General features: G+C 46.6%; 2 protein-coding genes and 1 long non-coding RNA gene across 23 annotated transcripts in view; 2 read left to right on the top strand and 1 right to left on the bottom strand.

The window, feature by feature from the left end:
* Positions 1-6,455, top strand: part of Esr2 (estrogen receptor 2) — a 54,423-nt gene extending 47,968 nt beyond the window's left edge. Inside the window, exons 10-11 of one of the 4 annotated variants that reach the window (XM_087552292.1) lie at positions 896-1,041; positions 5,740-6,455. In XM_087552292.1, coding sequence (XP_087408418.1) covers positions 896-1,041; positions 5,740-5,744 — 151 coding nt within the window. In that variant the 3' untranslated portion in view covers positions 5,745-6,455. 4 annotated transcript variants of the gene reach the window in all.
* Positions 6,456-12,833: 6,378 nt separating this feature from the next.
* Positions 12,834-26,968, bottom strand: part of Syne2 (spectrin repeat containing nuclear envelope protein 2) — a 311,183-nt gene continuing 297,048 nt past the window's right edge. For 11 of the 18 annotated variants that reach the window (XM_087554076.1, XM_087554085.1, XM_087554079.1 and 8 more), the window contains 11 exons: positions 24,489-24,771; positions 23,897-23,965; positions 22,843-22,982; positions 21,062-21,167; positions 19,959-20,161; positions 18,753-18,953; positions 17,755-17,883; positions 15,877-16,068; positions 15,156-15,221; positions 14,484-14,524; positions 12,834-13,947 (listed from right to left, as the gene is read on the bottom strand). In XM_087554076.1, coding sequence (XP_087410202.1) covers positions 13,725-13,947; positions 14,484-14,524; positions 15,156-15,221; positions 15,877-16,068; positions 17,755-17,883; positions 18,753-18,953; positions 19,959-20,161; positions 21,062-21,167; positions 22,843-22,982; positions 23,897-23,965; positions 24,489-24,771 — 1,653 coding nt within the window. In that variant the 3' untranslated portion in view covers positions 12,834-13,724. 18 annotated transcript variants of the gene reach the window in all.
* On the top strand, positions 19,965-21,660 carry LOC120103555 (uncharacterized). Its single transcript, XR_015623129.1, has 2 exons — positions 19,965-20,220; positions 21,316-21,660. It is a non-coding gene; the product is annotated as an uncharacterized LOC120103555 (long non-coding RNA).

Genomic DNA, 26,968 nt, shown 5'->3' with positions numbered 1-26,968 from the left:
TCTGGTTGTCCTTGGGTTGAGGACTGGGGATGTGCACCAAATTGTCCTTTGGTTTTCATGGCATCAGGGTACCAAGGATGAGATCTAAGAGAACTTCTCAACAGGCTGAGGAAGCCAGGCTGTGGATGGAGTGTAGTCCAGCTCAGGAAGTGCACAGCGTGTGCACTGATGAGAAGGTTGTGGTGAGATGTTGGTGTATTGTTGGTACAGTGATGTTCAGTGACTGGTGTCACCCAGAGGAGATGAAGACAGAAAAAGAAAGAAGGTAATGTGCTCCCCTGAGTAGGAAGCTGTAAGAGCTATGTGGAAGCACGGTGTTCGATTCTAGCATTTAACGAGGGGAGGAAGAACGATGTCTTCCTGTTTCTTCTTTAATGAGCACTTGGCATGACCTTTTGCAGGACAGTGGTCAGTCTATCCTTATTGTGTGTGAGGAGTTCACCTAATTGCTGAAGTTTATTCATAACTCCCAAATCTGTACACATGACCCTTTTAAGATCAAGCCAAGAACGGCAAACATTCTCAGCGTCTTGACGCGTACCTTTCCAGCTGAGTTGGTCAAGAAGCTAGGTGCGTCAGGTCTCCCAGTGTGAAGAAGCCCTTCTTACAGTTACACTCTCCAGAACCATGGTTTGAGGCTTTCGTGCTTCTGAGTGAGCTCTTGGTGCAGCTTTGGGTGGTGAGCTGGAGGCGAAGATGACATCACTTTTGCCCTTGAACGTAGACTATTGAGGGGGCTGGATGCATGAGCTAAGAGCAATGGGATGGGAAGACAAGGAATGTGGGGCTGGGGCAGGGCAGGGCAGGCTGGCTTTCTGCAGGAACCTTGGGGACTGTTTGAACATTCTCCTGGCTATCTGGAGGGAAGCATTCTGAATGCCTTTTCCCCCCATAGTAACAAGGGCATGGAACATCTGCTCAGCATGAAGTGCAAAAATGTGGTCCCGGTGTATGACCTGCTGCTGGAGATGCTGAATGCTCACACGCTTCGAGGGTACAAGTCCTCAATCTCGGGGTCTGAGTGCAGCTCAACAGAGGACAGTAAGAACAAAGAGAGCTCCCAGAACCTACAGTCTCAGTGATGGCCAGGCCTGAGGCGGACAGACTACAGAGATGGTCAAAAGTGGAACATGTACCCTAGCATCTGGGGGTTCCTCTTAGGGCTGCCTTGGTTACGCACCCCTTACCCACACTGCACTTCCCAGGAGTCAGGGTGGTTGTGTGGCGGTGTTCCTCATACCAGGATGTACCACCGAATGCCAAGTTCTAACTTGTATAGCCTTGAAGGCTCTCGGTGTACTTACTTTCTGTCTCCTTGCCCACTTGGAAACATCTGAAAGGTTCTGGAACTAAAGGTCAAAGTCTGATTTGGAAGGATTGTCCTTAGTCAGGAAAAGGAATATGGCATGTGACACAGCTATAAGAAATGGACTGTAGGACTGTGTGGCCATAAAATCAACCTTTGGATGGCGTCTTCTAGACCACTTGATTGTAGGATTGAAAACCACATTGACAATCAGCTCATTTCGCATTCCTGCCTCACGGGTCTGTGAGGACTCATTAATGTCATGGGTTATTCTATCAAAGACCAGAAAGATAGTGCAAGCTTAGATGTACCTTGTTCCTCCTCCCAGACCCTTGGGTTACATCCTTAGAGCCTGCTTATTTGGTCTGTCTGAATGTGGTCATTGTCATGGGTTAAGATTTAAATCTCTTTGTAATATTGGCTTCCTTGAAGCTATGTCAGTGTTTCTCTCTCTCTCTCTCTCTCTCTCTCTCTCTCTCTCTCTCTGTCTCTCGATCTCGATCTCTATCTCTATCTCTATCTCTGTGCATGCGCGTGCGTGCACACCATACACATGTGAAAGGCTCTGTTTTTTGCAAGAACAGAGTCAGCCCCCTGGGTGTCAGTCTCTGCTTCTTTTATGCCTTGTGAATGCAGGTTTCATTTTGCACAGCAGAGGTGACAGCATCAGCTACCTATCACCAGTGGGCGGCAGGGATGCTACAGGCTGTAGATGTACATGATGCATTGTCCTCTGGAGCTATCACACACACAGCTTCAGGCATTCATAGTATGGATTGGATGAGCAAAACACTTTGTCTTCCATGGCTGTGAACAGATGCCATGACCAAGGCAACTTTTTTTTTAAAAAGACTTATTTACTTTATGTATGACTACACTGTAGCTGTCTTCAGACACACCAGAAGAGGGCATCAGATCTCATTACAGATGGTTGTGAGCCACCATGTGATTGCTGGGAATTGAACTCAGGATCTCTGGAAGAGCAGTCAGTGCTCTTAACCCCTGAGTCATCTCTCCAGCCCCAAGGCAACTCTTATAAAGAACAACATTTAATTGGGGCTGACTTACAGTTTCAGAGGTTCAGTCCATTATCATGGTGGGAAGCTTGGCATTGTCAGGCAGACTTGGTGCTAGAGAAGGAGCTGAGAGTTCTACATCTTGATCTGAAAGCAGCGGGGAAAAGACTAGCTCTGTCTTCCACAGGCAGCCAGGAGGAGGTTCTCAAAAACCCACCCCACACAGTGACACACTTCCTCCAACAAGGCAATACCTATTCCAATAAGGTCACACCTCCTAATAGTGCCCCTTCCCATGGGCCAAGCATATTCAAACCATCACACACTTGAACACATCTTTTTTTTTTTTTTTTTTACTTTTTCAAAAAGAGTTATTTAGGGGTAATTATTTATAACAAAAAATTCTTCTCTAACCTATAAGTCTCTTAAAATATTTTCTTTTTTTTTTTTTTTTGTTTTGTTTTCTTTCTTTCTTTTTTTTTTTTTTATTTACTTGAGTATTTCTTATATACATTTCGAGTGTTATTCCCTTTCCCGGTTTCCGGGCAAACATCCCCTTCCCCCCTTAAAATATTTTCTTATCAGAACATTTGTGAGGTGGGCTGTATGAAATAGAAACTTGGTAGACACATTAGTTCCTTCTAATGGAATCTAATGGAGCCAAGGAGAAAGCCCCTTTGAAATGGCAATTGCGATATACATTTTAGAAACTGGAGTTTTCAGACATATTTATAGGAACATGGTAAAAATTCACAAAATGTGTGGCAGCTCTACTTTGGAAGTGAGCAATTAAATGATCATGCTGATTGGATGTTTTTAAAAATAAAACCTGGGGATGCAGTATTAAGTATACTTTCCTTTGAACATAGGGTTTCTTTGGTCAGTACATCCTGTGTTTACTGAGTCATTCATTAGGAAGATTACACTTAACGAGAGAGAACTTGAATGTGTCTTAATTTTGATATTGATATGCTGCTGTTAAAGCCGACTTTAGCAGCTGTCTCAGACACACAGGCATAGGGAACACACAGGTGCTGGCAGTTGGAAACTGTTAGCAGCTCAGTGCTCTAGCCAGAGTGCATCAGTGCAGAAAGCATTCCACTAAAGTCAGAGGTCAAGGGTTGGAGGGCAGGAAGTGGGACGTAAAGGAAGCCTTGAAAGAACATTAAAGGGACCATCAGACAGGAAGAACAAAACAACCTGAATTAGCTCTAAGCTATTGTCTAGTTAGTACACAGTGAAGTTCTCGGTTGAATTTGGGTAGCTAAGGAAGGTATCAGTTTGAACTCCGGTGTACAAGCACCCTTCTGTGCCAACTCCTGTGTGCACTTAGATAAGCACATGTTCCTGTGGCCAGTAATTAGCTTTGAATTCTTAATCCTCCTGATGGGATTCAGACATGTGCCACCACTCCCAGCTATTTAATTAGCTATTAATTAACACCATTTACACCAATTCTCCAGTCTACTTCTAAGGGCTGGATGGGAGGAGGATGTAACACTCCTTTTTGCCTTGTATCTTACCTGGGTCAGGTAGGGAGGGACACGGGTTAGTCCTGCCTCATACTTCTCAGTACAGGGCTATTTGGCTGGGCTCTGGGACAGGTGGGTGGTTGAGATAGAATCTGCACTCTAAAGACTATTGGTTGCTTTTGAGTAACCTAGTTTCCCCTTTTATCTGAAGTGCTAATATCTCTGCTCATGTGCTCCCTGCAGACTGTCTAAGGATGACCTGGTTTTCAATGTATTGGAGCAATGCTCAGTGTCCATTTTAGAGACGGGTCATTTCACTTTAATGTGTGGTAGCTTCCTGGAAATGTTCACCTTCTTCTGGGACAGCTTAGCTAAGCACAAGTGTCAAATGTTTAAGTTTCTTTTAAAGGATAAATAGGACCTGGCACCTGTGAGCATGGGTTAGATTACTGAATAGTCCCCGTTCCCCAAGACTCCGCCATGACACCACAACAGAGCCGTGGAATCCTTAGCTCTGCCTCAAACTGGTATGGCAGGATTCTTCTGTTTTAATCTGCAAGTGACCACCTGAGACACTTACCTGTGGATAAGTGGGTTTTACCTAACCCCCAAACCACAGGTTTGACTAGAACCGGTCACCACGAATGCCCTTAACACACAGATTTTTGGGTATGAACTGGCCCGGAAGAGGACTATGTGGAGAATCCCAGCCTCTGCTTTTTCTGTTTGTCACCAGAAGGATTAACTCCAAATATAATCCCAGAGAGCCCCTCCCACTCTCCTTTGGGAAATTCAGGTGAGACCACAAGACAAATAACACAGAGAATTTTAAACATTTTAAAAAAAACAGTGTAACAGCAGCTGCCCCCAACACCCCACAGACAGCCCTTACCTGAATGACATTTCCTGCTAGCTCATCTGGGAGACCAGGGCTTTTAGAGTTTTGCAAGTAAAAGGGGTTACTTACCAGTTTTCAGCACTGCCTCAACACACAGAGACAAATTCAATAGGTTGAACCATTTCTAGCATTTCCTAGCATATGAAGGAAGGGGTTGGTTCTTATTTGCATCTGCTTGCATATGCTAATAACTTTGTAAAACTCAAGGTGGTCCCTGGGTTTCTGGCTCTATTTTGAAACAAAGTTAAAGCTGCTTAAAAAAAAAAGATACTATAAAGGTTACACAAGTAACACAAATATACCATCTGGTAGGTAAAGTGGTACTTGTGAAACACTCTGTGACAGACACAGCTTTCACATTTAGTCTTCATAATCCATTACTGGGACTCTATTTTAATTGTCAGGATGTGGAAGCTTAGAAGGCCAAGCAGACTTACTCAAGGTCACACAGAACAAATGCTGGAACTGACGTCTGGAAATTCCAGTCTAGTGCTGACAGTGGTTACACAGTTCACTTATTTAGAAAAGGTAGCAGGGGCTCAATGGAGCTTTAATGCTAAGAGGTCTTGCCTTGCATGTAGAAGGCTGTGGGCATTATCCCAAACGCTGCAAAAAATAATTTAAAAAAATGTATATCTTTTGCTTTCTACCATTGTGCTCCATCCCCAGCCTCCCTGTCCCCCAAATCCTTTCTAAAGTACAGAATTTATCAAGTAGGGTTACTGAGGCTTAAGTGGGATCTACCCATGAAACTCCACATGCTTGACACCCAGGACACCCCTGGGAACAGTCACAAACAGCTTAGAAATTTCTGGCATAAGAATTCAAGTCTCTATTTTATCTATGTGCAAATTAAAGCTCTGAGGGGCCACCTGACCTGCTCAAGGTCTTTGCAACTTCTTGTAGCCAAGGCTGGATTGGAATTCGAACTCCTGTTCACTGGCTGCTTTCTCTGGCTCCAGGATGCTACCTGTGGAGCGGTGTTGTGATGATGGTTAGTGAAGCCCTGGGTGACTTCTCTCTCCCTTTTCATTTTTACTTTCTTAGCTTAGAGTGGGTCTGCTTGAACCTTGGCATAGCAGCACCAGGGATAGGCAGCACCTTTCTCCTCCTGTCCTGCCATCTTGGAGGTCTGCAGTCACTTCCTGGTACTTCCTTTCCTCCAGTGCGTCAGAGCTTTCCACATGCCTTGGAAGGAGACTGGTGTGAATGGCACATCTTCCAGGCACCAGTGCCTCCCTGTACAGCTGAGTGCACTACATACTGGTTTCCTCCTGTAGCACTCAAACTTCGTGGATCCTGTAGCAGCTGGAAATTGTGAGCTGTCTCAGCATACATGAGTTGAAAAATAACAAGGATCATCTTGCCTTGTAGGCCAAGATGTTACTTGATGGTGGGCTTTCTCTTTGTGAAGGGTAAAGGTTTGTTAGCCCAAAATAGTTCCCAGTAACTGACATGTCAGCGTTGTGCATTAATTTGCCTTGTGAACCCTGGACCTATAATTTTATCAGGCAGCGGTTATGTGGTCGATGATAATTTGTCCTATATTCAGACAGATGCTGGTATCCTCAGGCTAATGTGTCGGTAACAGACTTAACTGTAAGCCTTTAAAGAAATGAGCATTTGAGTTGCGTGTGGTGTGGTGGCTTGCTCCCAGGAGCTACGGGAGGCTCCTGGAGTTGAGGCTAACCTTGGCTACAGAGTGAGACTCTTAATCTCACAAAGCCAAATAAACAAAAAGACTGTGATGCTTTCAAGACTGACTGTGCATTTGTCTGGGAGTCCTTTGTCCTTACCATGTCCCTTTCATATGTATGGAGCTATTGCAGAGAGAAGTTTAATGTGACAAAGTGTTTTTCATAATTTGGGTTTTAAAAAGATGTTCGTTGGGAGCTGAATGTAAAAACTTATAGTTGCTGGGCTGAGCAGTGCCTGGTTTTCTTCCATGAATTCTCTTTTGGGGTTCTCTCTGTGGTCATTCTTCCTTGGAGAGGGAACATTAGCATGGATGCTTGCCTACTCTCTGAAGACTTACTACTCTTTCTTCCCCTAGGTTTCCTAAACAGGAACAATTTAACGTATAGTCACCCACTCACTTGTGATGTATGGATATAAATGTCCCAGTGTATAGAGTATCCATTTACTTTTCAGTTTACTGTTCAGTTTATTTGGGCAGAATGTCTGAAATTATATATTAAATATTCATTTATTATTCAATTGATTTGGGTAGGTTTTTCTGTACCTTTTCATCTGAGTCAACTAGTAATATACCCTTCAGAGATGGGGTGAAGTCATTCATTCATACTGAAGTTATTTTTGTGCCTGTGGTCATTTGAAGATTTTGCCCTCCAAGTAGGGAAGGAAAGATGTGGACAATTTGCTTAAGACTGACAGTAAAACATGAATCATGTCTTGAGAGTGTTTGGGGGCTACTCCAAGCTCTGCACGAAAGAAGGCAGAAGAGGCTTCCTGGGGCAGGAGGTGGGGAGAGATGGATTGTGTGTGTGTGTGTGGGGGGGGGGAGGTTAGTGGTGGTGGTAAGGGCCATACTTAAACTCAGAGGTCCTTAGGTTGAAAAAATGTCTATCTAGGTAGCCTTTAAAACTCTTGGGGGGCTGGAGAGATGGCTCAGCGGTTGAGAGCACCCGACTGCTCTTCCAGGGGTCATGAGTTCAATTCCCAGCAACCACATGGTGGCTCACAACCATCTGTAAGGAGATCTGATGCCCTCTTCTGGTGTGTCTGAAGACAGCTACAGTGTACTTATATATAATAAATTAAAAAAAAAAAAAAAACTCTTGGATGCATCCCAGCATGCCTTCCTGAGGGCAGTGAAGGCCTCTGAAATACTTTTTTGGAGAACAAGACGGGGAAGGAGCTGAAACTTTTGCTAAACTTCTGCTACTTGCCTCAGAGCAGGGAAACTTAAAGCAATTCAGTGGCTTTAAGAAAAAAGTTGTAGCATTTAGAATTGTTTCCTTTACACCCCACTTCCCCCGCCCCAGACTTCTATAAACCACACACAATTATGGTAGGAGAGAAAGCCGACCTTTTCTCCCTAGCCATTTAATAACTTGAAATGACAGATTTTTTAAAAATACCCCTGAAGAACTGCTGGGTAACTGAACGGTGGTTTGAATACTTGGAGAGCAAAGGGTCCTGGGTTGGAACACATGCTGACAGGTAGGGATTCTGCCCAGTCATTCCTGACTCCTGTGCTAATGCGGGGTGGGGAGAACTGGGTTAGTAACTGTCAATCAAGGATGGAGAGATGCTGGTTTCCCCGAAGTGAGATGTACACAGTGGGAGGCAGAGGCTTTGTCTCTACCTGTTAGACAGCCTATTACCTGTCAGAGGTTGAACAGTAGCCCCTCCTGGTTGTCCTGAAACTCACTCTTGTAGACCAGGTTGGTCTCAAACTCACAGAGATCCATCTGCCTCCACCTCTCAAGTACTAGGACCTAAAGGCATGTACCACCACACCAAGTTTAGACAGGCCGGCTACTCATTTAAAGATGCAAACCTTTTGTTTTTTTAAAAAATCACATTCAGGGCTGGGGATTTAGCTCAGTGGTAGAGCGCTTACCTAGGAAGCGCAAGGCCCTGGGTTCGGTTCCCAGCTCCGAAAAAAAAAAAAAAAAAAGAAAAAAAAAAGAACCAAAAAGAAAAAATCACATTCAGAGTTTCACTATGACCTCTTGATCTCCCAAACTTTGAGGGGTCAAATTACATCACAGCTGGAAAGTTTTGTACTGTGAAACTTTCAGGCACAAAAATCACTAAAAGTATCGTATAAAGTTACCTGCAGCATATATGGCCGAGGCATATGTGAGATACAGTCCTATCCCTAGAAATCTTGTTAGTTTACATAAATTCCCCCAAATTATGCAAAAAAAATGCCTTCAATTCAAAGTACTTCTAGCCTAGAGCATCTGGGGTAGACGGAAGCCACCTGCAGTTCATTTCAGAACACTGGCAATGGAGAAGTCTGGGTCAAGTGATTCTTGTCCTCTCTGGATGTCCCTCCTCCGCCCTCCCCGCGATGGATGGTCAGGGTCAAACCACTTATAGATTGTGATGGTTGTTATCAACTGGATGAGCTCCTCATCACTGTTAGGAGGGAAGACCCACCTAACTGTGGGCAGCAGGATTCCAGGGCCTGGTGTCCCTGCCTGAGGGAGGAGGAAAAGCTAGAACGCGGACATTTGTGTGCCTCCACCTTGTGACTGAGTGCCTTCCTGCTTGAGGGCAGTGGATAGAAATGCAAGTGTCCTTTATTAACCTTAACTTTCAGCGAGGTATTCATGACTGCGACTGCGACAAGTTGCACACATGCAGGAAAGATCTCACCCCAGACAGGTTGTGGGTCTCGAAGTCTCAGTTTTTCAGAAAGATAAATGTGAGTGAACTAGAAAGCCTAGAGGCAAAAGCCTCCCAAAAATCTTTCATAATAATGTTGGGGGTTGGGGGGGTGCTCAGTGGTTCAGGACACTGCTGTGGCAGAGGACCCCAGTTCAGTTTCGAGTACTCGCATCAGATGGCTTAAAACTGCGTGCAACTGCAATTCCAGGGGATCCGACCACCTTTCTGGTCTGGTCTTTGCAGACACCTCCACTCGCGTGCACATACCACATACAATATACACAAGTATACATTTAAGAAAAAAGATCATTAAAAATTTCTCCTTGACCATTTCAATCCTATTTACTCCTTCCTCCACTACTCCAGGATCAATCCCCTCTTCCTTACCCACCCAACTCTGCTTCTTTTCTTTTCTTTCTTTTTTTTTTTTTTTGGTTCTCTTTTTCTGAAGCTGGGGACCGAACCCAGGGCCTTGCGCTTCCTAGGTAAGCGCTCTACCACTGAGCTAAATCCCCAGCCCCTTCTTTTCTTTAACAAGTACAGTTTGTGCTGCCCAGATATTCTTAGATGTGTGGCCTTCATTGGAGGATGGTCAGCCCACCAAGGGCTGGGGTGACCTTAAAGAAAATAAACTCTCCCTCTCCCAAACACTATCAACTTCCAGTAGTTCCTAAGGCAGGAGTGTGGGACTTAACATCCACCTCCCCTCTCCGTGCTGAAATTCTGCCTGGCCTGAGCCAGCACTGGTCTTGTGCATGCTGTCTCAATTGCTCTGAATTCCTATGTGCAGCTGTTCCGTGCCTAGAAAGTACTGTTTCTTGTCATCCGTATGCTGACTCTTACAGTCTCCCCATCCCCTCTTCCACAATGAGCCCTGAGCCTTTGGAGGAAGGGGGTGCTACATAGATATAGGGCTGAGCCCTCTACAGTCTCTTATGCTTTGTGTCTTGATGAGTTGAGGGTTTTCTGTGTGAATTACCATCTATTGGGAAAAGCCTGTCTTACAAAGGTTGACAGATATACTAGTCTATGATATAACCCATTAGGAGTTAGTTTAATACATAAATAGACCCCTTTTAGGGCAGATCATCAGTCCGGACACAGGTCCTTGGCCCTGATGAGAAAGGAAGATGGGTGGCTAATCCTATGACACACCACTATTTTTTTTTTTAAAGATTTATTTATTTATGTATGCGAGTACACTCTAGCTGTCTTCAGACACATCAGAAGAGGGCATCAGATCCCATTACAGATGGTTGTGAGCCACCATGTGGTTGCTGGGAATTGAACTCAGGACCTCTGGAAGAGCAGCCAGTGCTCTTAACCACTGAGCCATCTCTCCAGGCCCCATTTACAACACTATTGTAGCAGTTAGAGTTTCCAGGGCTCACAGCTAGGCAAGATTGGTGACTTCCGGCCAGGAGGGGTGGTCTTTAATTCTGGCACTCTAGAGACAGAGGCAGGTAGATAAGATATCTGAGTTCAAGGCTTTTCTGATCTACATAGTTGAGGTCTAGGCCAGCCAGGGCTACAGTGAGACTCTGTCCCAAAACAAACAAAAACCCTTTCTATCTCTGGTAGCATGCATAGTGCCTTTAAGCACTGTGAAAACCAGTGAAAGCCAGTAAGGATGAAGAAGCTTCCATGTGAGTTCCGCCTTGCTTTTTGTGACTCAAGTGTGTTGTGTCTTCAGTACTGTCTTCCTATGAAGTTCTAGAGTGTGACCAAGAACATTGGTAATAGCCTGTAATGTTTCAAATTATTATTTTGTGTATGTGTGGGAGGGTCTCACTATATAACCTTGGCTGGCCTGGAATTTAGAGATCCAGTTGCCTCTGTCTCCCCAGTGGTGCTGGGATTAAAGACACATGATATCATGAGAGGCCTGCCTTCAATTTTAACAGATGATTTTTTAAAAAAGAATTATTTATTCTTATGCGTACACTGTAGCTCTCTTCAGACACCATTACAGATGGTTGTGAGCCACCAAGTGGGGTCCTGGGAACTGAACTCAGGACCTGGAAGAGCAATCAGTGCCCTTAACTGCTGAGCCATCTCTCCAGCCCCTTATCAGATGGTTTTGCTAGGTATAACCGTTAGGCTCTTGGATTACAGCTTTTCAGGCCCTGCTGGTTTTAAAGGTCTCTGTTGAATCATCAGCTATTATTGTAACCAACATGACTTTGTAAGTGGCTTGACCCTCCTCCCTTGGAGCTCAAAAGCCCTTTTTATATTTTGCATTTTTAGTATTTTAACTCTAATACACTGTGGGGGAATTTCTTTTCTGGTCTTATCTAGTGTCCTCAGGGATCTTTTCCTCTAGGTTTGGGGATTTTCTTCTATGATATCTGTGAACAGTTTTCTAGGCCTTCATTATGCTTTTCTTCTCCTTCCATGCCCCAAATCAGATTGTCTTTTTATGGGGTTCCAAAACTTTTCCACACTTCACTTATTGTTATATTTCTCCTGATCTTTACTAAATGATCCAATTCCTTTATTTTGTCCTCCACCTGTTTTGACACAATCCATTCTGTTGCTCAGGCTTTCCATGAGGCTTTTAATTGGTTTATTAAAACTTTCATTTCTGGGTTGGGGATTTAGCTCAGTGGTAGAGTGCTTGCCTAGGAAGCGCAAGGCCCTGGGTTCGGTCCCCAGCTCTGGAAAAAAAGAATTAAAAAACAAAAGAAAACAAAAAAAAAAACAAAACAAAAAAAAAAACCCTTTCATTTCTAACATTTCCATTTGAAGTTCTTTAAAAAAAAAAAAAACAAACCCTCAAACTATTTAGATCAGCTCCCTTATTTTGTCTCTGCCTTGAGTTGTTTGACCATAGTTACAATCATTCTTTGAATTCTTTAAGTTCTTCTATGTCGTTTTCATTAGGGACTGTAACTGGGGGATTTGTATGTCTGGAATTTGTTGGATGAGGGTTGTTTTTTAAAGGTGTATTTATTTTTTTTTCTGATTGTACATCTGCATATCAGAAGAGGGCATCAGATCCCATTGTAGATGGTGGTGAGCTGAGATATGATTACTGGCAAGTGAACTCAGGACCTCTTAGAAGAGCGGCCAGTGCTCTTAACCACTGAGCCATCTCTCCAGGCTGGTTGAGGATTTTCTTTTATTCAAGTCTCTGTCTTAGCTGGAGGTATTTAGTGTTCAGCATGCTAATTCACAGTAGCATTGGGATCTCAATTTCCTGTTTGTCGGGTAAATGGAGATACAGCCTTTCTCCAGGTCTTCTGTTTCTCTGCCACAGTCTGCTCATGTCTTCAGTTTTAACACAAGTTTTACCTGGCAGTAGGGACTGCAGTACTGGGCCTGGGTCTCAAGGCTAGAGAGGACGGCTGGCAGGACTCTGGACAGTGGGGTATATAGGTGATAACTGAATGGTCCCTGGTAGCCATTGTGTTAGGATCTGGTGAGTCCTGGAGGGGGAGGGAAAAGAGACAGGCTAAGAAGAGGAGGCTGTCCTTGGCAAGCAGCTAGAGGACTTGGGTGACCCAAATAGTCTAGGAAGGAAAAGTGCAGGCTGCCAATGAGTCCACACCAACATGTGGCTACAGCCTCACTGAGCTCAGCTGACTCTCAGGGAGACAGAAAGGGGTAGTCTGGGGCAGGGAGAGCATAGGCAGCTTCCCTGCCTGGGTCTGTGCCACAGGAGGTAGCCGCAGGGTCCATGGTAGCAGCGGGCTGGGATCAGGTGAGTCTAAGATGGTATTTGTTCTGTTTGTGCGCCACTGACCTGCTTTCTCACAGAGTCCAATACACAATCTGGCTTTTTTTTTTTTTTTTTTTTTTTTTAATGAGAAACATCTGAGTTGTACATATCACAAATACTTCCAAGTTTCTTTACCAATCCCTGGTGGCCAAACAGCTCAACCAGACCTGAAGTGTCTCTTTAAACATGAAAAGTCTTAAAAAATTAAATTATAAAAACATCCCTATCAAGTCTGTAGTTTGGCATTTACTGTACATTAGTCAAAAGCTCAGGCCAAAAATCTTTTTTTTTTTAAATCCAAGTTTACATTATACATACAGATTCAGCGTTGTTAAAAAATATGCACAAATAACAACATCCATGCAATAAAAATTTCTTTAGAGATTTTTTTTTTAAAGCAATGTAAAAAGAGCTGACCTGGGTACCAAGTGGGAGATTTTGGTTTATAACCTGGGACGTATAGACTACTAGCTGATTGGAGGAAATCTCATTCCAAGTATTTAAAATGTATCTGAATCAACCAATCAGCTCAGTGCACAGGAGTTTCTGAACCATTACTAAGGTAGGGGACCTACTAGCTTCTTGGATGTAGTTCATGTATGTGCTGAACATCATGGTTCACAGGGCCTTCCTTATCAGCTGTGCTACAATAGCGTGTGGCTCTCCCGGAAGCCCGCCCCTTATCCAGAGTTCTCTGAATCATCAATCTAGTAACTTTATTCGAATGCCAGGTCCTCCTGCTGTACTTGGTGCTCTGTCCCAGCAGAAGGACATCTTGCCTGAGTTGTCCTGGGCTCCCACAGTTCCACTTGGACAAGAGGAGGGGAGGTGTCTGCAGCAAGTTCCTGGACCTTGTTCAAGGCGAAGATTTCACTCCTGGGTTGGTCTGATACCACGAGCTGAGCACCTGTGGCCAACAGCATGGCACGGCAGCTGGCAGAACTACCCTCTAGGTGGGAGGTGGCCCGTTGGTATACCGCAGCATGGGGTAGAAGGAGCGGGCAAAGTTGTTGGCCTGGGTGCAGCTGTAGTCATCTTCGGAGGCAGGCAGCAGGCAGGCCAGGAGCAGCAGCAGCAGCAGCAGCAGTTGCAATGGTAGCGCTGCCCTGATCACCCTTGAGAGGAAGGAGCGCCTTGGCTGTGAGATGCCAGGGCTGTCGAGGTGGGGCGTCCTGCAAACAGAAGGTGGGGGACTCTCATCAGGAGGGTTCATAAGGCACACTCACCATCATCTGCCTCCGTGCTTATGGAAAGAAATTCAGGGCTCTGGGATGTGAGGTTCAAATGAGCTGACACTGGGATGATGCCGACTAATAGGTAAATTGACAAGAATCATATAGGAGATGGGCCTTTGGGCCTGGCGGTGAGGGGTTTTCTAGATTAGGCTAACTGCTCTGAGAGTGGGAGACAGCATTCCACAGGCTGGGGCTCTGAAAATAAAGGAGGAAAGCAAGCCAAGACCACGGATCGTCTCTCTAGCTGCTTCTTGACTGTGGGTACAATGTAACCAGCTCCTCAAGCGCCTGCTATCATGATTTCCCTGCCATGATGTACTGAACCCTTGGAACTGTGAGCTACAATAAACTTCTTTACTCCATTGCTTTGTCAGGGTGTTTTGTCACAGTCATAGAAAAGTAATTCAGGTAGCTGGGTGCACCTCTCCACAGGAACCCATAGGGAGTCACTGTGGGATCCATAATCCCATTACCTGCTGTCTGTCTCCTCTTCCTTCTCCTCTTCCTCTCCAAACTGTTGGAACAAAGAAGCCCACAATGCAACGTGTTCTTCCTTAGGTTAGCAACCCCATCCCCACCTTCTTAGGTCACTTCCGGGACTTGAGTCTCACACACACCACATGTGATTCAACTTGATGACAGGGAGTGATTAGGTCTGTTAAGCCATCAAGATTTTCAAATTTCAGTATACTGATCTGATTTACTGGAGACAGGAGGAAATCCCTCAACATAGTCCCTCAACAGAGGCCATCTACAATCTACTATGACCTCAAAGAAAAGTAACTCATCACGAGAGAGCCTTTTGAGTCGTCTTTGAAAACATTTATTAATCATTTTATAGGACCAGAGAGATGGTTCAGCAAGTAAAGGGACTTTTTGCCAAGCCTGGTGACCCAAGTGATGGACAGAGAGACCCGAGTCCTACAAGTTGTTCTGTGACCTCCATATGCAGACAGTGGCATGCTGTATATACACACTCAAAAGATAATTGTTACTAAAAATACTGCAATTTCTTTTGGCTAGAAGGTTGGTTGAAGTAGATTTGTGCTATCACAAGAGGTCCAGTGGGGCCTTGGACGCTCAAGATCCCGTCATCTTAGTGACTGTGAGAGCCGGGCATGTTTTGAGGCAGGAAGGGCACTGACCTTTGCTGTTGCAAGTCGTTCCCCTGAGTCCACGTCATCAAAGCTGGTCAAAGAAGCGTCTGGATTCTGAAAGCCATACCCAGTTGTTCAGTTTAGGGCAAAACAAAGTCGTAGGTAGCCTCCTGCACTGTGCTTTATGAACTCTTAAAAGAGCAGCTTGTTCCTATCCTAGCTTAAATCCTGCTAATTACTCTCTCCTCCCGTGTAAAAGACAGACTTTTCCAGAAAAAAGGCCATTTAGCCAAAGCACTGGAAGCCCTACAGTCCCAAGTGGCTGTGAGTCTCAGTCGGTCCGTCCATCTGTCTGTCCGTCTGTCGCTGGTGGGCTCATGTCACTGTTCCAGCTGGGGGAGGCCACAGTCTGGCATGCTCACTGAGTTACAGCACGTTTTCAGAACTGAAGCTCAACAGATGAGAAGATAATTAGGAAGGAAACCAGGACAGCCTGAGAGAGAGTGAGGGCTTGTGTCCAGCACGAAGGTAGAAAGGGTGGTGGGACCCATCTTGCATATTCCTACTGATAGATAGAGGTGACTGTTATCTGCCTTTTTCCAAATGGCAGATCATGTGCACGGGGCTTATGCAACTTATTTTATAAAGCTGCACAGCCAAGAAGGGCCCAGAACCTTCACACTACCTTCTACTACAGTGCAGCTGCAGCCTGTCACCCTACCTGCCTCTTCTGAGGTATCTTGGCCACTTGGCAAGGGGACTGACTCACCAGGCTTCCCTGCAAGGACATCAGGTCTTGAGCCACTTGCTCTCGCAGCTGTTTGAGTTTCTTCTCGATTACGTGGACCTTCTCTTCGGCCTCAATGTAGTCCTCTCCGTGCCCCTTAACCAGAAGGCTGGAGGAAATCTCCTGCAAGGAGCTGACTTGAGGCTGACGGTCTATCAACTCCTTTTCCAGTTTCTGAAAGCAAAATGGTGTAAGAGTTGTCAGAGGGGAGGATGGTGCAGCTTTCTGTGTTCTGGGACAAATGCAAGGTACAGCCCAATTCCAGAACTTTCTTTGGTTCATTGATACCAGATAGCTTCACACTATCCAGAGAACAGCTGAATAGGTTGTAACCCAACTCCTGTTTTTAATTCCCTTGAACTCTAAAGATGCTTTGATGTTGAGAAATTAGAGGGGAGAAGCGAGAGTGTACTATGAAAAGCCTAGGCCCTTATTCACCAGGGCAGGGAAACAGAAGCCAGTCCACACCAAGAGCTGTTAGACTGAGTTCCACTTAGCTACACAGGGGGTGCCCTGGGCCAATCACTTAAGGGCTGTCTTCTTGCTATGCTGCCACCTCCACTCAAAAGGGGAAAATCGGTCTCAATCTCATCCCAGTCCCTGGGTAGCCACCTGCGCTACAGAGGCAGGGGATGCCCACTCATGTAGAAAGTTCTCTTGGGCACTGTTATGTAGGGAGTGGAGCTTTACAGAGATTTTAGTATAGAAATTTTTTTAAAGCAATGCCCAGCAATTTTAAATCAAAATACTGAAAAATTAAACTACATGTAAGCTTATAGGTAAAAACAAGTCCCTTTGAGACAAGTGAGAATGTACATATAGGTCTCACCTTGGCTTATTTTTTTTTTTTTTTCTTTTTTTCGGAGCTGGGGACCGAACCCAGGGCCTTGCGGTTGCTAGGCAAGCGCTCTACCACTGAGCTAAATCCCCAACCCCTCACCTTGGCTTATTAATGAAAGACAGTTACCTCCAGAAAACGGGACATTTCTACTATGAATATAGATAACATGTAGCTCATCTTGGGCAGTATGTCCTCCCCTGGACCAGATGAACAGTGCAGTCAGCCCTCTGTGCCCGAGGGTCCGGTACCCACAGCTGATCAGTCATGGATCCAAAAAGCACAGCAAAGAACTTCTGCTGCTCTGGATACATGAATGCTCTCCCTGTTATTCCCCAGGTGTGGCAGAACAAGTTTACTTAGCATATACACAAGTCATTTATAGTATACTAAGGATTGTAAGTAATCAAGAGGGGATTCAAGACATATGGGACGATTTATATAGGTTGTATGAAAATATATGCAGAATATATATACAAACAAAATGAACATTTTACCTGGTGGACTCAAGTACCCCCAAATCTGTAGGAATGTAAGACCATTGGATATCCAGGGGCACATATATATATATATATATATGTGTGTGTGTGTGTGTATGTGTATGTATATGTATATGTGTATGTATATGTATATGTGTATATATATATATTTATATTTTGCTGTCTTCAGACATCAGATCCCATTACAGAAGGGATCTTGAATGTGGTTGCTGGGAATTGAACTCAGGACCTCTGGAAGAGCAGTCAGTGCTCTTAACCACTGAGCCATCTCTCCAGCCAGGGGTGAATATATTAACAATGGAAAAGACATGCTTCAGTGGCCTTGCCTTCCAAAAGGGACCTTTAACACACTGATGTCCCTTATTCCCAAGGATCTTAAACGCATCTGCCTCTGGCTCCTCACCTCTCTGCATGAACCCCTGAGTCACAGCCACCGACAGTGCCCAGAGCACTGCATGAGGCTGCCAAGGACTCCGACCCATGGAGGTGACAGTGACTCATGAGCCCGTGGAGGAAACTTACCATTAGCTCTTTCTGACACTCCAGGAGGACGTGCTGGTCTGCCTCTGGGCTGGTGATGTGCGCCTTCTGCCTGCGGCTCTCGGCACTCGCTAGCCACAGGAGCAAGTCTTGACTCAGTTGGTGAAAGTCCTTCAGAAACAACACTCATTAGATCATGGTCTTGGTGTGGGCTGAGGGCAGGGGTGCCTAGGAGTGCCTGCTTATTCTTACCCGTTAGTCAGTCAGCAAAGGACCAGATTTCAGTGACAGGCCAGGGACTCAACAAGGAAGGGAAAAAGCAGGGAGGAAGAGTGGACACTGCAGAGCCCTGGGAGGCATCAGATATGAACAAATACCAGCAGTGGGGGTGGGGTGAGGTGGGGGGAGTAGGGGGTGGGTGGGTGGGTGTTCTAGGTACTGGTTTACATGTGAAGACCATACATGTTATTTAGCCCACTTTCCAGATGCAATGCTTGTGGGATCCCACCCCACATGACAGGCTGTGATGGGCTCATGTTCCTAAAGACAGACTCAGAGCTAACTGGTGGTGGAGAGCTAACGCACACTCAACACTCACATGGGTTGGGTAGTAGGCCAACATTATATTGTATACATCATTGTTCAGTCCTAAAAAAAAAATGAGCCCTAGAATCAGGCTCAGGTCTCAGAGGGGAACTCTGACGTCCCGGAGTTTCAGGGAATTGTTCTAAGTATCAAACTGCTCCCGCATCAAACTACTCCCGTATCAAAATGCTCTATGGTTCTCTCTGACAAAAGGACAGAGAGAGACAGTTTCCTCAACCTGGTGGCATGCATGCTTGCTGTGCCCCTGACTCCCAGGGTGGGCATAGGCAACAGACCTGGAAATGCTAGGTAAACACGGGGTCATTTTAATGGCGCGGGGGGAGGGGAACTTGCTTACTTCCTAACTCAAGCCTGGGGATGGTAAAAATATCAGCAGCTCCAAGTGTATGGGCCAGGCTGCTGCTGGGACAGGGCCCTGGGCTGAGTCAACATACCTGGCACTGCATGAGTGACTGTCTCAAGTCTCCTCGCCAGCTGTCCATCACACCCTGGACCTTGTCCCAGGACAGGCTCAGTTGATGGAGCCTATTTCGGAGTTCTGTGGATTCGGGGCTCTGGCTGGGCAGATATTCCTTGTGGCTCACGTTGACGGAGACCATTAAGGCCTTGTAGGTTTCGAAGGCTTTTAATATCTCCTAGGGAGCAGATCAGGTTAGGGCTTCGGACAACAGGGAAGAGGGGCTCATTCTGAATACCTGGAAAGGACAGCCCTCCTCCACACTTCTCCAAGCAGTGGGCACCAAGACGAGAGAGAACTCGCCTGTGAGTGGCTGGGAAGCATCAGCTGAGGGAGCTGCCTTACAAGGTTAGTGAGCTTGGCTGGCTAACAGGGTTGGGGAACCAGAGGCCTGCTTCTGACAGGCTTGACCGGAGGCACAAAGAGACCTTGCTGACCTACAGTCCCTTGTCTGTCACTGGCTTAGGGACAGTCCTAAGTAAGACTAAATGTTTTCCAGATAAAGACTATATGGCTACTTTGTACTTGCCCTTAGGGACCCCAGACACACCACTGTTCTAGGAGAAATGCTAACCTCTACATCTGCAATGGGAAAGCACAGTTGTGAAGGGAAACTGGACATCCTCAAAGCTCCTGTCTTGGGTTTCAGGACCTCAGACTTATCTGCTCAGGGCTTAAACCGCCCCCTCCCCCGCACCCTGGGCTGGTGCTCCTGAGGCCTAGGGCTGATCGTATAAGTAACAAGTCTTTAACCGTATCACCCAGCATAGCCACAGAGGTCAGGCCACAGGATTCTTCAGCCAGTGAGCTGGCCCTCCTAGTGTGAACCTTTCCCGGGAAGACTCCACTGCTAGCCTTGTGTAGAACTGCCACATACAGGCCAGAGGGTTGGCTTTATGTGGCCTGACACTGGCTACCATCACCTAAATCTACAGTCTAGATCTTTCCAGTCCTGAGGACCTGAGTCCTATCTATGCTTCTTGGTTTGGGGATTTTCTGTAGACGCTCGCTCATGTGAAAAGGGAAACCCGTGTTTTGGTCCTTACTGAGGTAAAAGCAACTACTGTCCACGTCCCTGTCCCCGTACACTACCAGCTACTCCAAACCCAGGTCTGTTTGTCCAGCAGCAGTGCGAGCCTGCTCTGATCACCTCTCCCCTCCCTCCACCCACCGCTCCACTCACCTGCAGTCTCTTCACCCTGAGTGCCATTTCCTGGATGTTGGAGGGAGGCTCTGCCGACTTGAGAGCTTCCAGCTCGGCTCCAGTTTTTTCGAGCCAAGAAGCGATACTGCCGATATCGGAATTCAGCTGCTGCGTGGTCTGCTTTAATCTGAGCTTGCCGTGAAGTTCCTGTGCCTGAATCAGCTCCCACCGGTCGAAGGCACCTGGAATCCAGAGCCGCCAATTAGAGCGAGCAATAAAACGGGCGGTCAGCGTGGCAAAGGTGAGCCAAGGATGCTCCTTGGAGGAGGACCAGAGTTATCGTCTGGAATCTCCAAGTTCTGATCCAAGGCCCATCCCTTCCACTCCGACAAAGGCCGGAAGGGAGGAGGGACAGAGGGTGAGGGAACCCAACCTGTGCCCAACAGGTACTCTGGCCTCCGGCCCAGCATGTTAGGTAGCGTTGCTGTTTTGATTCACAATGATCATCCCCGTGTGATCAGCTCTACTCTGCACCTAGCCCAGCAATGACTTTGGTAACTTCTGGGCCAGCCTTATGAGGACCTTGAGACAATGTGCTAATTACCACCTTCCCGTCTAGGTTTTTTCCTCACGTGGCAAGCATTAAAACGTGCATGTCATAACCGGGTGGTGGGAGCACACATCTTTAATCTCAGCACTAAGGGGGCAGAGGCAGGTGAATCTCTGAGTCTGAGGCTAGCCTGGTCTACAGAGCAAGTTCCAAGACAGCCAGAGCTACACAGGGAAACCCTGTCTCAAAGAAACAAAACATGCACTTTCTCCTACGGGGACCCTTTGTCACTCATTGTGTAAAGAACTGTTTCTGAAGGGCCAGGGGCGTTAGGACACTTGTCTGCCAAGCTTAACGCCAGCACTACAGGGAAAAATAATCCAATATAAAATGAGATGGCTGGGGACTCATTCATAAACACCAACTGGCTCCTTTCACACTAACCGAGGCTGCTGTGGGGGTAGGTTCAGCAGTCTTGGGAAATTACGTCATCGTGTGATCCCTAATGTTTTATCAAGTGAAAGTCGAAGTAAACACCTAGCCCCAGTCGCCAAGCTCCACACATCTCCTTAGGGCTGCCCGCCTTTGGTACCTGGCTGCTGTCCCGTTAGAGTGGCCAGCTGCTCGTCTCCCTGCTGGGTGCCGTCCTTTGAGCCTTCTTTGCTGTCATCGGTGCCTTGATGTAACAGCAGCTTCACCTGGAACAGCCCAATTTTTAGGTTATTTGTGTAAAACCCTAAAGCGATCTTAAAAACATCTGGGGTTCTGTGGACAGTTCAGAAGTGGAGATGTGGGACTTTTCCCACTGATAGGTGACTGATGTGTGACCCGCTTATCACTGTACAGGGTGAGGTTGATGAAGACACTGTCTGAGGGCAGAAAGCCAGCGACAGCCAAGGAAACATGGCGCGTTAAAGATGGGAATCAAGTAGCCGTTTCCGTATCCTTCCTGAGGGTCTCCACACAAATGATGGGAAGAGTTGGAGGTGACCCCTTATCTTATGAGACAGCTCTTGCAGTAGCACTTGTACAAAGCCCCTCAACCATCACCCTGTCGAGGCGTTCATTTTCCTCACTGTGAATGGGAAACACAGGGTCCCCCGCCTTTCTAGGTCATTCATCATCAAGCATTTATCCTTCAATGTACACAGTGACACTTCTGCTCCCAGAGCTGAGTGGCCTATTATGTCAGGCCTTTCCAAAAATAAATGGATCCCTCTTAGGAAAACCGTGCTTCCTCTGGGCCGTGTCTGTGTGGCTTCTTTGTGTGGAGCTTGGGAAATGAGGCTTCGGATCTCTGGTAACACGTGTGGTTTCACAGCCAGTAGAAAGGCTGAGCTGTTGAACTTGGGCAGGTGAGGAACACAAGCCTAATGCAGGGTAGAAGCCAAACTGCAGGGTAGGGAGAGGGTTCTGGGGCTGGGTGGGGTTTCCTTCGGCAATCTTAGGCTGCAGCACGGACGGAGACAGTAAAAGCAGTAGCTGTCAGCTAAGCAAGAGGAGGCATTCCAAAGTGGGCACAGCCACGTCTGTATCAGATTTATCCCCAATTACATAGTGACGGTCACCCCCACACAGAGGGCACTTTGGCTAAACCCACTGGCCCTCCACCTCCACTTGCGTTGCCTACTCTGAAAGATGCCTGTGTCACTATACTGCAAATGACATTTTTAACCTCAACTCCCTCATTGTGAATGCTCTGAGCTAACACCTATCTCTAGCTGACCTTTAACCTTATGCTGTCTCCAGATGCTGCTTCACTGGAGCACACCATGAACTAATGCAACTAAGAGGTGCAGGCATAGTTATCCTCCCTGTACACACATTAGTCCTAAGGTACGAGGCAGGTTCACTATCAGGTGAGGGAGGCCTACGGGGTGCTGTGTGCTTCCCTACCAGGGCTTGGGAACCAAATCCAAGTCTCATCGCTACCAATTCAGATTATGATGAAGTCCTGTTTTGTTTTCGGACGATCAGTCAGAAAGCAAACAGCACAGATTTGAGAGCCAAGAGGCGGCTCAGGAAGGCTCTGTTATTTATATGGGGAATTGATGTTAACAGAAACAGTTCTCTCATCGTTGTCCATCACTTCGTTATCAGCACACACAAATTTGGGGGCTGGAAACCTTTCTTTAAATCTAGTCCGTTGGCTGGGTTCTGCCGAAACAGGGGTACCTCAGCAGAGGGCGCCTTGTTCTTTGGGTGGTGCAGGGACATGAACTCCGGTCTTGCTAAGGCAAGCTCTACCACTGAGTGACATGCCTTCCCTGAAGTCCCCTCAGAGATCCCATCACCATATGAGCAAAACAGGTCCAGTGAGACTGGAAATGCCCGCATGTGCCTGGGCTACATTCCCAAGGGGTCAGGACTTACATAGGCTGGTTTGTAAGGCGTGCTGGCATCTGCGGGGACCGGTGCCACAGTCCTGTCACCTCCCATGTGTTTGTAGTGATGCTTGGAATGGGAAGGGCTATCGGGAACATGCCACGGGTGGCCCTCAGAAATGGATTTACCTAAAAAAAAAAAAAAAAAAAAAAAAAAAAAAAAAAGCATCACCCTGAGTTGGGGTCTACTCTCCAATCAGAGGATTTCTATTTAGTGACATAAACATGGTCACAGGCGACATGGCATCATGTTATAATATCAAAATGAGTTCTTCAGCTTTCCTTGCAAAGCATGCAATGTTTGCAAAATGTCAGTATGTCTTGGGAGGGAATGAAATGAGTCATGCAACTGAGCAACATGGCACCTTCACGAGATGGGACCACAGCGCGGAGCGCAACAGACATATGATTATTGGCTGTGGGATGAATGGCGGCGTTCTGGATGGAGCCGGTGAGGTCTGGAGTTGTGGGGACGCTAGGCAGTAAGGTCAGGTCTGGAGGCCAAAAGGATAGGAGGCCTCCGAGTGGGGAGGGCAAGAGAGACTGTGAAGACGGACTTAGGGACCAAACAGCCGCCGATAGTTCTCCACTGCCACTGAAGATAGGGACAGGGTGGGTGTAGGGCTAAAGTGGCAAATTGAAGAAAGGCTTCTTCTGCTGTGGCAAAGGCAATGGGTCTTTTCTAACCCCAGCAACGCATTTTAGGAACTCACCAGAAGCAAGGAAGTCATCTGAAACCAAGCCACCATGAAGAAAGCTTGGCCCACACCGAAGGAAAAAAAATAGCAATGGCACCACAACAGCAGTTCTTTCTGCAGGCCTAGACGTGGGTGGGTGGGTGGGGCGTTGAGAGCACTCTAGTATGTAAGGAGCACGCGGGTAAGGGTGAGTACAGCAGTGTAAAATACACCATGACACAAGGACCAAAGGCGCATGGTGTCCACAGAGGCACAGGTCAGACATGACGCGGGAGCAAGGTTTAGGATGCAGTGTGTGCCATGAGATGCGGCCATGTTGAGACACATGCACGGGCAGGGGCCTACCAGAAGATGCTTTCAAAGATTTTGTGGTCATTTTAAGATAAGCCTCAGGATTTTCAGGGATTTCTACATCTGAAAAAGAATAATGTCATTGTCCTCGCTGGAGGCGCCTGCGGAGTAATGCCCACGTAGTTACCTCGACACGCAGAGACACTGCCAAGTGGGAGGAGGACCTTAACTACTCCCCATCTTCTTCAGTAAAAGAGCTTTAAAAAACAGAAGGACCCCTCCCTCCCCCCAGTCCACTCCTGTTCGTCGTCGTAGTGGGTTAGAGGCACGTGTGGTAAGAAGGGCCACGCTCAGTGTTCTGATAACCTTTGATAAATGCTGCAGAAAAATCAACCGAGGAGCCTCCCGTTGGCTACAGTCATCAGCGAACAGCCCCAAAGTCAGAATGTGAATGTCATCCCACCTATAACAGGAGCAAGCTAGTTCTCGAGTGAGGCAAAAGGTGGGCAGGACAGAAGCCAGAAAGTCACAGGCCTGTACCAGCCATAAGCTAGACTCTGAATCACTGAGAACTTGCTGCATCACTATGGTGCTAGAAACACAGTCAAATGGGTTGAGGTCCCAGGTCCCGGGAAGCCGCCTTTACCTGACAGTGCGCTGTAGAATGGGCCTTCCTCCTCGTCTTCGTGGGAAGATGATCCCCCCACATCACCTGTGTGATCCCACTCAAGAGGGATAGAGTCCACACTGACAGGGGTCTCACAGCCAGACCGCTCGTGTCCCAGAGCCGGGGGTACAAGGTGACACAGTGACTGGGAAGATGCGGGCTCCTCACTCTCTCTCCTCTTACGCCAGGAGTCGGCCGGGATCTCCCTTGGGTCTTCTATGTCTGTTTCATTCTCAGATGCCTCCTTCTCATCGTCTAAGCCCTAAAAATGGGAGGACCCAGGCTTTAGGGTGAGCCAGTTGAAAAGCTACAGTAGTTACAAAGAGCTTTGGAAGCCTGTCTGTCTAGCAGTTCTGAAAACAGTTGGCATTGACATTTCTAAAGCGTTTTTAGGAACTGAGGGGTGGGGGTGGGGAGATGGCTGGGGTTAAGGGGTAGCCTTTCCTACGCATTCGTGAGGACCTGAAATTGAATCCTCAGAACTCAAGTGGAAACAGGGCATAGTATCCTGAGTGGCTCAAATCTCAGCACTCCTATTAGAGCAAGATTCCTGAACAGTCGTTGGCCAGCTAGCCTGGTATCTACAGCATATGATGTACACAGCAGTGAACAAGTTGGAAGGTGAAGACCAGCAAGTGAAGATGCCCTGGGAAACATTTGCCCAACCCCTAACACTTAAATGTGTATACACGCACACACACACACTGTATTTTAAAAGTTCTCAGGTCTTATGTATGGTTATTCAGTTTTGATTAATCCACAGTGGGGTCTGGAGTCTGTATTTTGAAAGAACTATAGCTTTTATTCTTAGCAGAAAATAACAATAAAAAATAAGAGTACAGCCAAGCAGATAAGTTTATCTAGATGGTAAGGAAGCAATGGCCCAGTGACATTATGGCTGACAGAAACACATCTTCAAGAATCATATCCTCGGGGTTGGGGATTTAGCTCAGCGGCAGAGTGCTTGCCTAGCAAGCGCAAGGCCCTGGGTTCGGTCCCCAGCTCCGAAAAAAAAAAAAAAAAAAAAAAAAGAAAGAATCATATCCTCTATTTTGTGTGTGTGTGTGTGTGTGTGTGTGTGTGTGTGTGTGTGTACATCTGTGTGCAGGTGCATGTATACATGTGTACACTCATGCGTGTATACATCTGTGTGCAGGCGTGTAAGGAGTCTGCAGGTTGGCAGTAGGTATTGTCATAGTTAATTTTGATTCTTGACTTGGTGAGATTTAGAACCACCCTGAAAGCACATCGCTAGGCATTCGAGGGAGGGAGTTTGTGGGTCAGGGTAATAGAGGTGGGAAGACCTACACTAAATGTGGGTCCATACAGGCCCATGGGTCCCAGATAGAAGAAGAAGTGAGCCAAGTGCCAGCATTTATCACTTCCTGCTTCCTGACCAGATGCAAGGTGACCAGCTGCCTCAAGTTCCTGCCACCCCATCTTCCTTCTCTGCTGTGTGGGCTGTACCCTTGTGAGCTAAAATAAACCTATTCCCCTGAAGTTGTTTTTGTCAGGTATTTTGTGTCTGTGACGAGCCAAGTTAATTAACACAGGTGTCTTCCTCAATGCCTTCCGTGTCTCTAACTGAACACGGAGCTCACTGATTGAGCTAGACTTGCTGGCTGGAAAGCTCCAGGATCCTCCTGTCTTTGTCTTTTCCAGCACAGGGTGATGGGTGCCTAATGCTGTGCTGAGCTGTTTATATGGGTGCTAGGGACCCAGACTCAGGCCCTCATGCTTAATACAGCAAGTCCTTTACTAACAGCCACCTCCACAGCTCTTGTTTATGCCTTTTTAATTTTCTAACTTCATAGTGTAGTGACTCTCTTCAGCTTATATTATTGTGCTCTATAGATAAAAATGACTGTAAGCAAATACATTTAAAAATGAGGACTTCTTAGAGACTTTCTGAGGCTATACTGATGGAAAAACAACTACATTCAAAATTGGCCACACAGAAAAGCAACCAACCAGCCAATCATGGTGGCCAAGAAGTAACTGTTCTGGCACAGTATGGTGGGAACAGTGAATGAGGACCTTCACTTTATGTGAATTCCCCAAACCACCTTAATAGGGAAACATCAAGGTCCCTTTGAAAGGGGACATTTGATACTTTAAAGGCAAGACCAGCACCAGACAGGCAAAGACATTGAAAGCTTCCAAATATGAGGGGAGAGGACAAATTACATCCTCAAGCAGCTATATAACGTATATAATCCAAACTAGACAGTTTCCAGTGGGTTCTATGGACCACTGACACTGACCAGAATTATGGTCAGTCCTGTTCTAAGGATTATGGGGGCAGGGAGGGGAGCACAACTCCCAGGCACCATCCTTCCTACTGCTAAGTAACTGAACTCTAAGTCAGTAAGTGAAAACAGAAGAACCCCACCCCCACCCCATCCTGCCCCCACCCCCCATTTTGGTTCCTATTACTGTTGTACTTTTGGGGCACAATT

The sequence above is a fragment of the Rattus norvegicus genome, chromosome 6 (genome assembly GCF_021556685.1).
Source record: "Rattus norvegicus strain SHRSP/BbbUtx chromosome 6, alternate assembly SHRSP_T2T, whole genome shotgun sequence".
Lineage (NCBI taxonomy): Eukaryota > Metazoa > Chordata > Mammalia > Rodentia > Muridae > Rattus > Rattus norvegicus.
The sequence above is the reverse complement of the archived record's forward strand: the minus strand, read 5'-3'. Positions and strand labels throughout refer to the sequence as shown.